This window comes from Lasiodiplodia theobromae (genome assembly GCF_012971845.1).
Source record: "Lasiodiplodia theobromae strain AM2As chromosome Unknown scaffold_45, whole genome shotgun sequence".
NCBI classification, from domain to species: domain Eukaryota; kingdom Fungi; phylum Ascomycota; class Dothideomycetes; order Botryosphaeriales; family Botryosphaeriaceae; genus Lasiodiplodia; species Lasiodiplodia theobromae.
Genome location: NW_023336525.1, coordinates 74,472 through 87,896, shown reverse-complemented (window position 1 = coordinate 87,896; position 13,425 = coordinate 74,472). Strand labels below are relative to the sequence as shown.

The window sequence follows — 13,425 nt, the reverse complement described above, 5'->3', positions numbered from 1 at the left end:
CGGCAAAGATTTTGATTTATCAAGGGCAGGTGAGGAATCGGAAGCAGCTTGAAGCTGTGCAGAGGAGCTTGGGCCACACCGGTGATGCAACCAGAGATCAGCTGCGCTGCTGCGTGGTGAAAAGGCAGGGATTGGATGTTTCGGTCTGAACAGCTTTATATTTCTTTACACCTGGTCTATTGGGTCGGGCCACGTGTGGGTGACCCTATTTTCTCCTCACAAACACAAACAGCGCCTCGTCCTTTCCTGCAAAACTAGGCAGCGGCACCTGTGCGACGCGCTCGAACTCCTTCCTCTCCCTCGCCATCCAGTCTGCAATTGTCTCGTCCTTGAAGCCGGTGAACCCATTTCCATTCTGCGTCCCAGCCACGACCACGTAATCGCCCTGGTACGCCCTTAGCACTTTCCCGGTGAAATCCGCGCCGACCTGCGGATACACCAGCAGCAGCACCGCTTCCTTCGCGCCGCCCTGCTTCTCCAGGAACTTCACCCCGTCCGCCCATATCGTGTCGCCAATCCACATTGTCCGCCATTCGCTGTGCGCATTATCCACCGCTGTGACCTTGCACCCGGCTGCGCGACGCAGCAGCATCGCCCAGTACCCATTGCCGGATCCGATCTCGACGACCTCGCGGCCGGGCCAGCCCTTGGGCTTGGGCTGCGGCGGCGCGTGTTGCGTCAGCTGCACGACCACCGACAGCGCGTCCCACGTCGGCACGATGCAGCCAAAGTGGTGGTAGAAGACGGGCAACACGTGGTGCGAGATGCGCGTCTTGGCTGTGTTTGGCACCGGCCCCGCCCACTCGAGATTGCGGCACGACCACGCCCAGTAATCATAGTATGGGTTCGCGAGCGGTTGTTTGCGCTTGTTCGGCAGCGTGAGCGGAGCGGGCGAGGATTCGGCGGGCGCGAGATAGAATTGCGACTGCAGGTGCGCGGCAATAGCGGCGCGAAGCGAGTCTTTCTTCGCATTCGAGGCAAGACCGCGCAGGGCCGATGCAGTCGAGGTGCTCGGCGAGAAGATATTCGTATACGCGGCTATGTCTGCCTCGGGAGGAGGCGGGATCTACACGGACAGGTAGCTTAGGATGAGCGCTGAACTCTCGAGCAGCAGGTCCCGGTCCTGGTCGCAAAGACCCTGATGCGGTTGGCTTACTGGTTTATCTTCATCGTCGACGTACCAGCCATGCAGGCCGTGTTGGCCGCCAAAGCCAATGGCATGTTGTACCTGGTCTAGTGTGACTTCTGCGATGGCGCGATAGACGTAGCTATCCTTCGGCGGGAGATTAAAGGCTTTTGTAAGGGATCCACGGAGATCATCATCTTGAGGAAGTAGTTCCGGATTCCATGAGGACAAGAACTCTTCAGGATCGAACGATGAACGAGAGCCGACTGTTTGCGGCTTGGCGGGTGCGGGCGGCATTGTTTGGTGTTGAGTAAATCACAGAGCGGGGCAGCCGATCCGATGACGTCCCACACTGCCCGCGGGATGGAGTCCGTCAACATCACAACTTTTTTCCTTCAAAAAATATTAGCACATTCGCGTATCCAGCAATATAACTCAACACATACGTTGCACTAGACTTGATACACTTCTCGTAGGCTACACTTTAATGAGTTCATTAGGAGCTGACACTTGGAAAAAGACAGATTGATCTTATCCTTCCAATCCAGATAGGCCAGAAGTGCAACATCTGTGATTTCTACCCGACCGTGTTTTATTCTAGAGGAAGAAAAAAAAATATAGCACCCCTGACGAAATAATGGGCCATTTCTGCACAGCGTGAGCAAAGGCATGAACTATGAATTCGAAGAATATCAGAGATCATGTAAAGTACCTTACCGGTCCGTCACATTGATACACTTGCTTGGTAATAAAGAACCGAATATATTTTATGGTCGGTCAGCGATGGAAGATTGACAATCGAATAGACGGAGACACTAAAGAATCCGTAGCCTCCGATGTCCTCACTACCTACACCGTGACCCACGGCCAAAAAAAAAAAAAAAAAAACTAAGTTCACAGTAGAGAAGTGATCTGTGGACGACGCAGACATTAAGTTGTGTTGGGACGTGAAGCGTTTGGTAGTATTTGCGTAGCATCCTTCGATGGAGTCGCTACGCCGGAAGCTCGAACACTTGGCTGACCGTCTCCTGATCACACTCCTGTCCTTCGTGTCTGATCGTCTGCTCTGGTCGCATGTCGTCTAAGTATTGTGGAGAGAAAGCCAAGTCTGTTGTTGCTGTTGTTTGAAGCTCGACTTCCTCGCAGGTATAGGAGTTTTGAAGGCGCTGGCCGAGAACCCTGTTACGTGGTAGGGTTTGCATTTCACTGTCGAAAGACTGCAATTGGAATGAAGTAGAATTCAGGTCTTGGTACTGAAACTTAGCCTCAAGGCGAATAGATACAGGTCTCAGTCACTTACACTGACTTATTGAGGGGTGCACGGAACGGCGAAGTGTAAGATAAGCCAATAAAACGCTGAAAAGAGCTCCAAGGAAGGCAACAATAACACCAACGAGGTTAATGTAATCTCCAGGTGAAAAATCAGGTGATCGTTGATATATGTAGTGCGCCATTTGGAGGCTGGAGCAGAAACAATGGAGGAATGCTCGAACGGAGTTGATGATGAGTTGTCGTCGCTTTGAAGCAAGCATCTTATAGAACACGAAGTGAGCGACCTCTAGGCTGTGATGCTGCGGAATGTTCCAACTGGAATGATGAGGGGTGGCCCTGGTGCGGCAATATCACTTTGCGGTACATATACGCTAATCGCTTTTGGATAGGCCCTCAGGAATGCGGGCTATTTATGTGCGGGAGAAAGCAGGGCACCAATCATCAAAGAGCATCTCAAGCACAGCAGGAGAACAGGAACACACACTGCGGTCGACGACATGTGCGGCCACGTGGGGCGGTGGCATCGTGGACGTCTAGTGAAGTGACATAGCCGCGTTAGCGCCACACTTGGTATGATGTCTTCTCTCCTCGGCTCAAGCTCTCCAGTGCTGATAACTACGCTATGCGCTATAACGCAATATCGAGTAACCCCATTGGTTGCTCGTTTGACCAGGTATAAGAAGACCTGTGTGGAGCGAGCATTAATTCCTACCGAAGAATGATCTCATGTCGTCCATAGACCCAGGATTTTCGTATCGTCACGGCATGCTGTAGGCGATGCAGTTGCAAAGTCTTGAAAAGCATCTCTGTCCGGAAGATCAATGTCCTAGCCAAGCTAGGTCTGTGCATCCAGATAAAGTACTCAGCTTAAATGATCTAGAAAATGTTGCGGTATGGGTAGCCATCAGACAACGCTGAAGGATAAGAGGCTATGTAATATCAGCCTAGCAGGAATATCTCCATCACCTATTGACTCAGCCTATCTTCAAACCGGTAGCCCAAAGTTGGGATCATCGTACAATGCAGCAAGAACGTAACATCAACACACAAAAAGGAAAGCCATCAATCATTCCCAAAAGATCTACCCTACACACGATTAACAGGTGTATATCCATTTCAAAAATTCGCCATCCCTATGCAAAAGAATCACAACAACGTATATCCCCTACTTTTATTTCCTTTTCTCTCTAAATAGTCGCTTAGTCCCAGCTCTTGATCTTCATCGTGCCGTTCTCCTGGAGGTTCTTGTGCATGTTGAAGGCCTGGAACAGCAGGTGCGGCTCGTGGCCCATGCCCTTGCGTAGGCACTCGTACTCGGCCTTGGCAAAGTAGTCCTGCAGGATCGGCTTGTAGTCAGGGTGCGAGCACTTCTCGATGATGACGCGCGCACGCTCCTTGGGCGACAGGCCGCGGACGTCGGCGAGACCCTATTGAGAATTATGTTAGTTTTGCTGTCCTATTGTGCCTTGGGGAAGGGGTATGTGTATGTCGTACCTGCTCAGTGACAACGACATCCAGGTCGTGCTCGGTCTGGTCAACGTGCGTGCACATGGGGACGATGCAGCTGACACCAGTGGGGTCGGTCTTGCTGGGACGAGTGCTGGGAGTGTGCATGATCGAGTACTTGGCGCTGCGCAGGAAGTCGGCCGAGCCGCCGAGGCCATTCAGCATACGGCTGCCCATGACGCACGTCGAGTTGGCGTGCGCGTAGATGTCGACTTCGACCGGCGTGTTCATGCCAATGACGCCCAGGCGACGGATGATCTCGGGCGAGTTGGACACCTGCTGCGAGCGCAGCAGCAGCTTAGGCGCGTAACGCTCCCAGTTATCGTAGAAGCGCTTGAAGCCATCGGGCGAGAAGCGGATCGAAGTGGCCGTCGCGAAGTCCAGATTGCCGCTGTCGAAGAGATCGAGGAAAGAGTCCTGAAGCACCTCGGTCCAGACCTTCAGGTTCTTGAAGTCTGCACCACCGGACTGTTTTATCTGTTAGTTTTTGTCTTTCCTCTTCTCTTCTAACCCTTGAATTCTCAGGTTTCAAATTGGGAAACTTACAGAAAGACCACCAACGACAGCGTTGGCAATGTTACCGATACCCGACTGGATGGGCAGGAGGTTCTGGGGCAGCCTGCCGTGGTTGACCTCGTGCTTGAGGAACTCAATCAAGTGCTGGGCAATCTTGCGGGAGCTCTCGTCCTCAGGCGAGTTGGGTTGGGTCTGGTCGGGGTAGTCGGACTCGACGATAGCGACAACCTTTTCCGGGTCAACAGGGATGTGAGGCGTACCGATGCGGTCCTCGGGGGCCATGATCAGGTAGGGCTTGCGGCGCGGCGGCAGATCGGTCATGGTGATGTCGTGCAGGCCTTCGAACGAGGGCGCAGCAGTGTTAACTTCGATGATGATCTTGTCGGCCATCTGGATCAGTTCAGGGCTGGCGCCCACGCTAGCACCGGGGATGATGCCACCGTCCTCAGTGATGGCCGAAGCCTCGACGATGGTCACATCCAGCTTGTTGTTCGGCTTGTTGAGCGTGTAGTAGCCGTACATCAGGTCGACGGGGAACATGGACAAATGCTTGTCGAAAAAGTTGATGTTGCCGTTGTTGATGCCCTTGGCGATCTCCTTGCCGACCTGGTGAGGGCTGCGGCGCTCAATCATGTTAAGCCGCGCCCACCGGTTCTCCGTCTCCGCGCCAGACGACGCGCCAACGAACAGGTTGTACTTGAGCTTGCCCTCGAGGCCATTCTTCTCAACGTGGTCGGCCAAAGCCGTAGGAACCTTCCTGTGGCAGGCTGTGAGCAACTGGTGCGCCAATGGCGGGATTGGAGTGCGGGAGGATAAGATGCAGTCGCTGGGTGGGGGGAGCTTACTTGGGGTAGCCAACGCCGGTGAAGCCGGACCAGCCGATGTACGAGTTGTGAGGGAACAGGTCGATGAGGTCCTCGGCCTTTGCGAGCTTCTGCAGGTAGGACGGCCGCCTGACTCTGCTCCTAAGAAGTGCGGAGGCTGCCATTGTTGCTGAAATCACGCCGCGGAAGGGACGGAAAGGAAAGACGCGGGATAAGAAGAAACGGAGAGTGGAGAGCGGGGAGACGAGCAATTGAAAGGACGCGAAATGTGCGGAGGAGGGGGAAAAAGAAAGCAAGAGTCGTGGCGGGAGATGAGCTGCGACCAGAAGCTATGACAATTTCCTCGGACGGAGGAATGGAAGATGTGGAGCTTGGGTGCGACAAGACTAAATGTGCGCGCGACGACCCCACAAGCCCTTAGGCGATTGATCAGGATTCCGGGGCCGCAGGCCGGGGTGCGGCCGGGATTGGTCCAGAAGAGCTCCAATGCACTGCGGCACAGGAATTGGAGGGCGATAGCGCGGGAGCATAACAAACGAGGGGCATGGCGCGAAGATTTGGCCGCGGTGGTATGATATCACATCGCCGCATCCCGCCGAGTTCCCGCCGCTTAGTCCGAGCGCTGCCGGCCGCTTCCAGAACGCGTTGCGCGTGCATCTCGCGCCTGCCAATGAGTGCTGCCGTTGACCAATCCAGCCGCCAGCCGAATTCAACAGAACGTCAAGCTTCCCTTCTGGTTTTCTCGTGGAACCCGGCCGCCTCCACGCCCTCCAGTTCTCCAGTTCTCCAGAAACGCGATTGATGTCGAACCACCTGCGCCCGGGCCGGCTCCCGATGAGCCTCACTGCAGAGCGCTTGTGACCCCATCGGTCACTAGCGCCGGCGCCTCGTGGCCTTGCGACTCGTAAGGCGCCGCGCCAACACCCAGTCCTCCCTCCTCCCCTGAAGTCAGAGGCCCCACGGAACTTGCTGGTATCACAATTCCAACATCCCAGCTGACCACATTCGCCCCCCACCGTCAGCATTGTTCAAGCGGTCCCAGTTCTTGCCGCCCTACGCGACCTCCGCAGGGTCCAATGTCCGCCGCGCGGAGCCCAATTCTGGTCAGCGCTGAACAAGCAAGTATCGGCGGAGCCAAGAATTGCATGCCACCACATCTAGTGCCGCCGTTTGGAGAGCGAAACGGAACACTTGTTCTCTGTTTTCATCAGAAAGAATCATCGTTCCAATACTATGCTCGCCACGGGACTCAGTTGAAGCTCCTATCCGGACCCAGTTGTAGATACTTTCCCTGTAGTAAAAGTACACTGCCGTTCATATGAACGCCCCAAGTCTTCTCACCGTGATACAATACCATGCAACCCGTGATCGGACTCGGCACGGCACAATCAAGTATGCAACTCAGCCTTGACGTATCACCGGGCCGGTGTGCACGTACCTTCCGAGAAATTTTCAGCCTAGAAAGCTCCGCCTATGATCCCTAACCGGCTCCACGCGCACTCCCCCCACCTAATTCAGGGAAGGTGAAACTACCGTAAACGGGTGATAATAGCAAATATCCATGTAGTAGTTGATGTGTCATCATATTCGTTATGTACACCCCAACGTCCCAGTTGATGGACCCTGAGATCTATCTGCCAACGCCTATACTCCCTCCCCTGCCTATTTCCTTTACCCATTCCCTCCTCCAGGAGGAAGTCCAGCAACAAGCATTGCATGCTTCTGATGCGAGCATTCAACAAGGTGCGGTACCTTTAGGAAAAACAGACCCAAATGAGAAAACAAGAACAGAAAGCGACCCGAGATGCAAAAAAGGTGATGCAACACGTAGCCCGCCGCCATGTCCGCTATGCAAATCAAATCACTCAACTCCTTCGCGCCGCTCTGGAACCCAGATATCCAGTGCCAAAAGCGAGCCAGTGTGTTCCCAACCAAATGAAATATGCCATCACACGCAGATGGGTATCACCCAAACGCCTGCTTTGCTCATGATCGGCCAAAAGCTTCCCACCAACCCTACCCACCCCATCAAGAATAGCCCATCCCCCCTTTTCATAGACTAAATGGTTAGCAAATCTCAACGTTACGATACTGACGTTTCATCCAACTGTTCTCTCAACAACAATCATCCACTCTCCCTGATCTAGGCTTGCCCGCCAAGCGCCACGACCCGCTCTCGTGCCTCCGAACTCGCCGCCTGCACGACTCGCGCTCGGCCCGAGCTCATCTCGCGCTCCGTCTCGCTGCTGTTGCTGCTGCTACTCCGATCGTCGAACGCAACTCTCTTCGCAGCCGGGAACTCCGTCTTGAGCGGGCTGGGGTGTGCCGTCGAGGTTGCACTCGCGCTGGTGTGCGCGAGATGGGCTGAGTTGTTGGGACTGCTCATGAAAAGCAACGAATCGACGGCGTCCATCTCCGCCTGCTGGCTGGGCATGCGGAGGATGCCCACCGGCCGCTGAGGCTTGCCGGGCATAGGCGTTGCTGGTGCACCGACGTCGGTGAAAGGTTTCGTGATCTGCACTTTGGGCTGAGACCCGAGCATGGGTGGAGCACGAGTCGATGTCGAGCGGCGATGTCGCTTGGGACTGATGTCTAATGCTGGCGCCAAGGTCGGAGCTGACGATGCGGAGCTGCTGAAGGTGGAAGCCGTGGAGGGTCGTGCATCCTCATCAGTTGGATCCACACGGCCAAAGTCTGGATGGAAGAAGTTGATAAGTCAGAGAAGATTCTGAAAATGTAAGCCAAGGATCGACCTTACCAGTTGGACCAAACGTCCGGATCTTTGATGGGCTCCGTTGCGCGCCTGGTGTTCCCAGATACCGATCTGACGGGTCAGACAGTGCGCTTGGGCGTCTGCGTCGATCATACGCATGGGGAGAGTCTGTCGCATTCCTGAACTTTGCCGAGGTAGGTGTCTGAGTGGCCGACCGCGACGTCCTCTGTGACGTGGTCGCCGTCTCCAGCTCATCAATAGACTTTTGCTCCCACCCGTTCTGCACCTTGATCATGGCATAGGAAAGACGCGTCTTCAAGTCCGCTGACAGCTGTAGAACGCCAAACAGTCAATAGCTGCTTTAAGGACGCGTCCGCGTCGCGTCGTATTCTCACCTTTCCTATCCTGCTCAAGCTTGCTAACGCGTTGGTGCTCACGGGGTTCTCGCTGGTGCAGAGCCCCGTGGCAGTCAGGCCGGCACTGCTGCTGGGGAGTTTCACCGCGCCGCTTGCTGTTCGTTTCGTTCCTTGTGATATTGTAGGGGTGTCGACAGTCATGGGGCTCGCGGAGGATGTATTCTGAGGCTTTTCGCTCATATTCGGTGCTGGCTGAGGGGTGACTGCTCTGGGTGGTGGCCGGACATCCTCCTGATTGGCGGGGGCCGGGGCTGCCTGGTTGAAGGGTTGGCACTGGCTGGAGACATTCGAGGTCGCAGGCGAGGTCAACTCCGTGTCGACGACTGATTCGGTGGAGACATTGCTCTGGGAGGAGAGCAGAGCTGGTGCGTAGCTGGCGCTGCTGGAGGCGGAGACGTTAGACTCCTGTGACGCGGGCAGCACGTTCACGTCGGCGGTGGTGATAGTCGCGTTTATGGGCTTGCGATCGGCATCGCGATGGCTCGCTGCGTCGCGCATCAGTCGGGCGTCTCGTTCAGCGCGATAGTCAACGCGATGTCCTACTCACTGTGGACGGCGGGGTGAGCTCGTGCTCGGCGGTCGGGCGCAGTATGGATATCCGGAGACGCGATCGGCGAAATGGCCGCGTCAGGCGCGACAGATGCCAATGTCTCCATGGCGGTCGGCGGCGGGCGGGCGCAGTATGAAGAGGCTCCGGAGACGCGATCCTGGGACGTCTTTGCGCAGCTCCTGTCGATGGCGGATGACACAATGCTTGGGGCTTGCGGCGTTGTCGCTGATCCCAGCTGACCCGCCTGACGCGTGTTGACGAGAGACGGGAGCACGAGACCGGGGTGCGAGCGGGCGGTCTTCCCACGCAGCGCAGTCAAAAATCCGGGCAAAAGCGACGAGAACTCGAGAATGCAGTCGTAACGCGTGCTGCGATGCAAGCGTCTGGTGTCTCGTGGGCAACAAAGAACGGTGAGAGTGTTGGATGGGCGGCGCGAGACGCGGTCTCCGCGTGTTCATGTGCCTCGAGCGCCCGCTTCGCCGGGCGTGTAGCCGCGCGCCGCCGCCGCGATAAACACCGCGCCCACAAGGTGCTCGTGCGCGAGGCGCGTCTGCTCGTGTCAAATGAAGCCCTCATATTGCCTGCTACCCGCTACACGGCCCACCGCTGCAGTCCGCTTTTTTGATGATGTGCATAAGGAAAAAGCAACTCTAGATCTCGGGTAGAATCCCTGCCGCCCCCAATGAACGCCGGGAAATGCCTGTTTGCAAGAACGAGCTCACGCCTCCATGCACGTAACCGCCCCCGATAACCACGAGCTCGCCCAGATCGATCTGCGAAGAAAAATAAGACCACTAGAAAATGCGACTGCTCACTTTCTTCTCTTCCCGCCACGGTTGGCCGCCGCCTCTTGTGCCTTTCTCTTGCGTCCTTCTTTCTGCCAAAACTCTGCCTTCTCGCGCTTCTCGCGCTCGGCCCTCTTCTCCTGGTTCTCAGCCACCTTCCTCCGGTAGCCTTCCTTTCTCTTCTCCTGCGCCTCTCTCCGCTTCGCCACCTTCTCGTTCCGCAATGTCATGACCTGCTGCATGAGGTTCCTGGCAACCCTCTCCTCCTTGCCAGCCACAACGGCACGCTTCTGCATGTACGTTTCCTTCTTCTGCTTCTGCATCCGCACCGGCTGTGATGAGAAAGGCAGGTCCGCAGCGAGCTTCTTCGGCACTCTAAGAGGGTTGAAGTGACGTTCCGCACGCTCAATCTTGCGGTAGGCCGAGTTCTTCTCCTTTGGCGTCTCGATGCCCTCTGCCCGGCGCACCTCTCCGGTAAGACGCATGCCCTTCCAACCACTGTCCTCACCATCCTCTGCGCCGGGGAGGTCCAGCAGGTTAGTGACTGCGTTGTAGAACTTGTGCGGCTTGACAGGGTACCACGCCCTAAGGAAGACAATGTCGCTCATGAGCACTTTGTCTTCGAATGTGGCACGGAAGCAACCCTCTGGCTTGCTGAGCGCCCTCTTGATCTGACCACGAATGCCAGACACAGTCTTGATGCTGGCTCCCTCGAACTTTGCGATTTCCAACGTCGAGCCGAACATGTCTTTGATGAAAGCCGTGTTCTTGAAAATCTTGTAAGGGTGACCAGTAAGCTTGAGCTTCTTGACAATCTCGAAGCTCTCGTCGACATTCAAAACTACTCCGGTCGCGGCGATTCGGAATCCCGGGTTCTTGTTGGAAAAGCTTTGCACGCAACAGAAACCGGTATTTGGTGCAATCAGCGGCCCGTAGAACGTACCAAAGCAGTGCATGTGCTCAGGGGTGTATTTGAGCATACGGTTGCGCACTCGCGAATCTGAGATGCTGTAGACGGGTAAACTTTGGAATCTTCTCCAACCCAGAGAGAAAATCAGAGGATCGTTCGTCTTGAGGATCTTCTTGTGCCAACGGTGACGCTTGATGCGCACCTGAAGATACCCGAAGCGGTCCTCAGTGGGCGTAAGACCACCGATGATGATTGGGAAGCGCGGATTGAAGTTGGCGGAGAACTCATAGGGTACGTTCTCAAGCACAATACGAGCGTATGTGCCTGCTTTGTAACCCTCGACACGAACTCGTGACTGGTTGTCCAATTGCTCAAACTCGGCGCGGTTGATGTCCAGTTGCTTCTGAATAGCAGCCTTCTGCGCATCATACCAGTCATCCTCGCCGAATTCCTCGTCTTCACCGCCCTCTGCCCGCTCGTTGGTTTTGTCGTTGGCGAAGCCGGCGCGGTCTTCCTCTTCGAATCTGAGTCTGAGTTCTTCCTTCTTTCGCGCGTTCTTGTCACGCTCCTCTTGCATCTTAGCCTCCTCGTCCTCTTCACTGTCCTTGCCACCTACGACTTCTCCAGTCTCGAGGTCTTCGAAGGCGCCGTCGCCCTCATCGTCGTCTTCGATACCTTCGAACTCGTCATCTGAACCTTCATCTTCATCACCGTCTTTTCCAAGTCGAGTTGATGCAAATCTCCGCCTCAGAGCTTCCAAGTTGTCCTCATCGGTCCACTTCTCTTCCAGAGCTTTGTAGTCGTACTCTGGAATGGCACGGTCTTCGCTGTCTGCGGCGGAGTTGTTCTTCACAGCTTTGAAAAACTCGTCAGGATCTTGCTCCTCGGCATCTTCATCTTGCTGCTCTCCTCGCCATGTCTTCAACACTTCTGTGGGAGACATGGTGTCATTATACATTAAACGCGCGAGCTCGGTGGTGCGGTAAGGTCGTTTTCTGCCATGGGCTTTCCGTGCATTCTCTGCAAGGTTATCCTTCCACTTCAGAGCGCCTTCGTCGTCTGAGGAATCTTCTTCCTCTTCGTCCTCGTCGCTAAGATCATCAGGATCTTCGAGTTCTTGGTCTTCGACAGAGGAGATGGATCCGAGGTCTGAATCGCTATCAGCGAACGCAATGTCATCTTCGCCATTCCCATTCGCGGCTTTATCATCCTCGTTGCGGAACGCACGGCCCAGCCGGCTTTCCTCCAGATATCCTGTGTCGTCCTCTTCATCCTCTTCGCCACTTTCGAGCATCTCCTCGTCCTCATCATCTTCGTCCTCACTTCCATACTCGTCCTCCTCCTCGACTTTACTCGCCAGACGAGCGTGGCGCTGACTGGTTCGCCCCTTGTCGTTCGAATCATCCTCTGCCGCATTTTTGCTGATCGCTTCGCCATTGCTGAAGAGCTTGAGACCCTTGTCGGCTTCGCCTAGGAGTCTTCTCTCACCCTGTAGTCCGACGACAAGCTGTTCGCCCAACCCCCGCTCTTCATCCTCTTGATCCTTGTTGAATGTTGGTTTCTTGACATCAATGTAGACGGCATCTTTGTCGACCAAAACACCACCAACGTCGGACATGGGAGCAAAGAGGACCTTCTGCTTCTCGCCCAGTCTCCTGCTCTTCGACTTTCCGGTAGCTTTCTCAGCAGCCTTCTCCTGGAACGGCGTAGGGCATGGGTCCGGCAATGGCTCAATCATCGACACGTTCAGGTCCCCCACACCGGGCACGTGTACTCTGGCGCCTTGAGCTGGGAAGTTCGTGCCTCTCAGGTAACCGTATAATGCGACAGTTCTATCGCACTTTGGATCCTCCTCCATGTCGGTCGGCGGGGTGATGTCGAGGAAGCGGTCGGCTAAGCAGTAGGGATGGGAGTTCCTCCACACGAGCGGTCTCGGATTCTTCATGACGGACAAAAATCTCGACAGATTGAGAACCTCGCGGTCCGGGTATCTTCCATTAACCACGCCAGAGAGGTAGAACAGCTTCGCGCCCTGGTACAGCTCGCTCCAGAAGCGGTGTTTCAACCTCTTTTTCTGGATGCTGAGCGCGGACTGCTTCTTGAACAGATCCAAGTGGGTCAGGATGCCGAAGACATTTCCAGGCATGCCGGTGGCGCTCAGCACGTTCAAAAACTCCATGGTTTCCATCTCGAAGCCGTAGTTTCCATCGATCATAAGCAACACAATATCCACAACCTTGGCAATATCAATCATTGCGGCGAGAGAATCTGCAGGGGTTTCGATGAAAGTAAGACGGCGGCGCTTGGAGGTAACGACGGTCAGAGGGCCGGTGGGATGCGACAGCGTTTGCTTCGTGTAGCGACGGATGAGAGACTTGATCAGGGTCGACTTGCCAACCTGCACAAAAGAATTAGTGATTTGTTCCACTGTCCCGGCGGCGCATTGGTGTACATACTCCTGGGGGCCCGACAACTGCGACGATAATAGGCGGTGCCTCCTCAGGGAGGCGGTCCACCATGGGAACATGAAGGCGCTTCTCTTTGACCTACAACGGGGTCAGTATCTGGATATAACGTCGCAAGCCTGAGGTGCTTACATCGTGAGAGCGTGCGGCCTGCTTCTGCAGCTTTCCCGGGTTGGCGAAGGCGAAGGCCTTAGGGTTTGTCCCTGTGTATTGCGGTCAGACCGGCGTTCCAGTGCCATAAGATTGCCTAAACATACCCCCCGTCGGCTTCTTCTTCTCCTTGCCCGCGCGATGAGGCTTGTTCGTCTGCTCGGACATGGTTGTTGCGCTGCGAACCTCACG

At 55.4% G+C, this 13,425-nt stretch overlaps 3 protein-coding genes across 3 annotated transcripts; all 3 read right to left on the bottom strand.

The window, feature by feature from the left end:
* Positions 1-205: 205 nt before the first annotated feature.
* On the bottom strand, positions 206-1,423 carry LTHEOB_11133 (Transcription factor nrm1 whi5; the record flags this gene model as incomplete). The annotated part of the gene is made up of 2 exons (XM_035507856.1): positions 206-1,066; positions 1,157-1,423. 2 exons carry the CDS (start codon positions 1,421-1,423, stop codon positions 206-208), a joined length of 1,128 nt encoding a protein of 375 aa, XP_035366709.1.
* Positions 1,424-3,597: 2,174 nt separating this feature from the next.
* LTHEOB_11132 (Acetyl-CoA hydrolase) lies at positions 3,598-5,408 on the bottom strand (the record flags this gene model as incomplete). The annotated part of the gene is made up of 4 exons (XM_035507855.1): positions 3,598-3,825; positions 3,893-4,372; positions 4,451-5,177; positions 5,266-5,408. The coding sequence occupies 4 exons, from the start codon at positions 5,406-5,408 to the stop codon at positions 3,598-3,600; spliced, it is 1,578 nt and encodes a 525-aa protein (XP_035366708.1).
* A 1,979-nt stretch (positions 5,409-7,387) lies between these two features.
* LTHEOB_11131 (Ribosome biogenesis protein bms1) lies at positions 7,388-13,401 on the bottom strand (the record flags this gene model as incomplete). The annotated part of the gene is made up of 11 exons (XM_035507854.1): positions 7,388-7,938; positions 8,003-8,288; positions 8,353-8,858; positions 8,921-9,291; positions 9,739-10,162; positions 10,217-10,549; positions 10,652-10,916; positions 10,968-13,016; positions 13,075-13,164; positions 13,216-13,286; positions 13,341-13,401. 11 exons carry the CDS (start codon positions 13,399-13,401, stop codon positions 7,388-7,390), a joined length of 5,007 nt encoding a protein of 1,668 aa, XP_035366707.1.
* Positions 13,402-13,425: the final 24 nt, after the last annotated feature.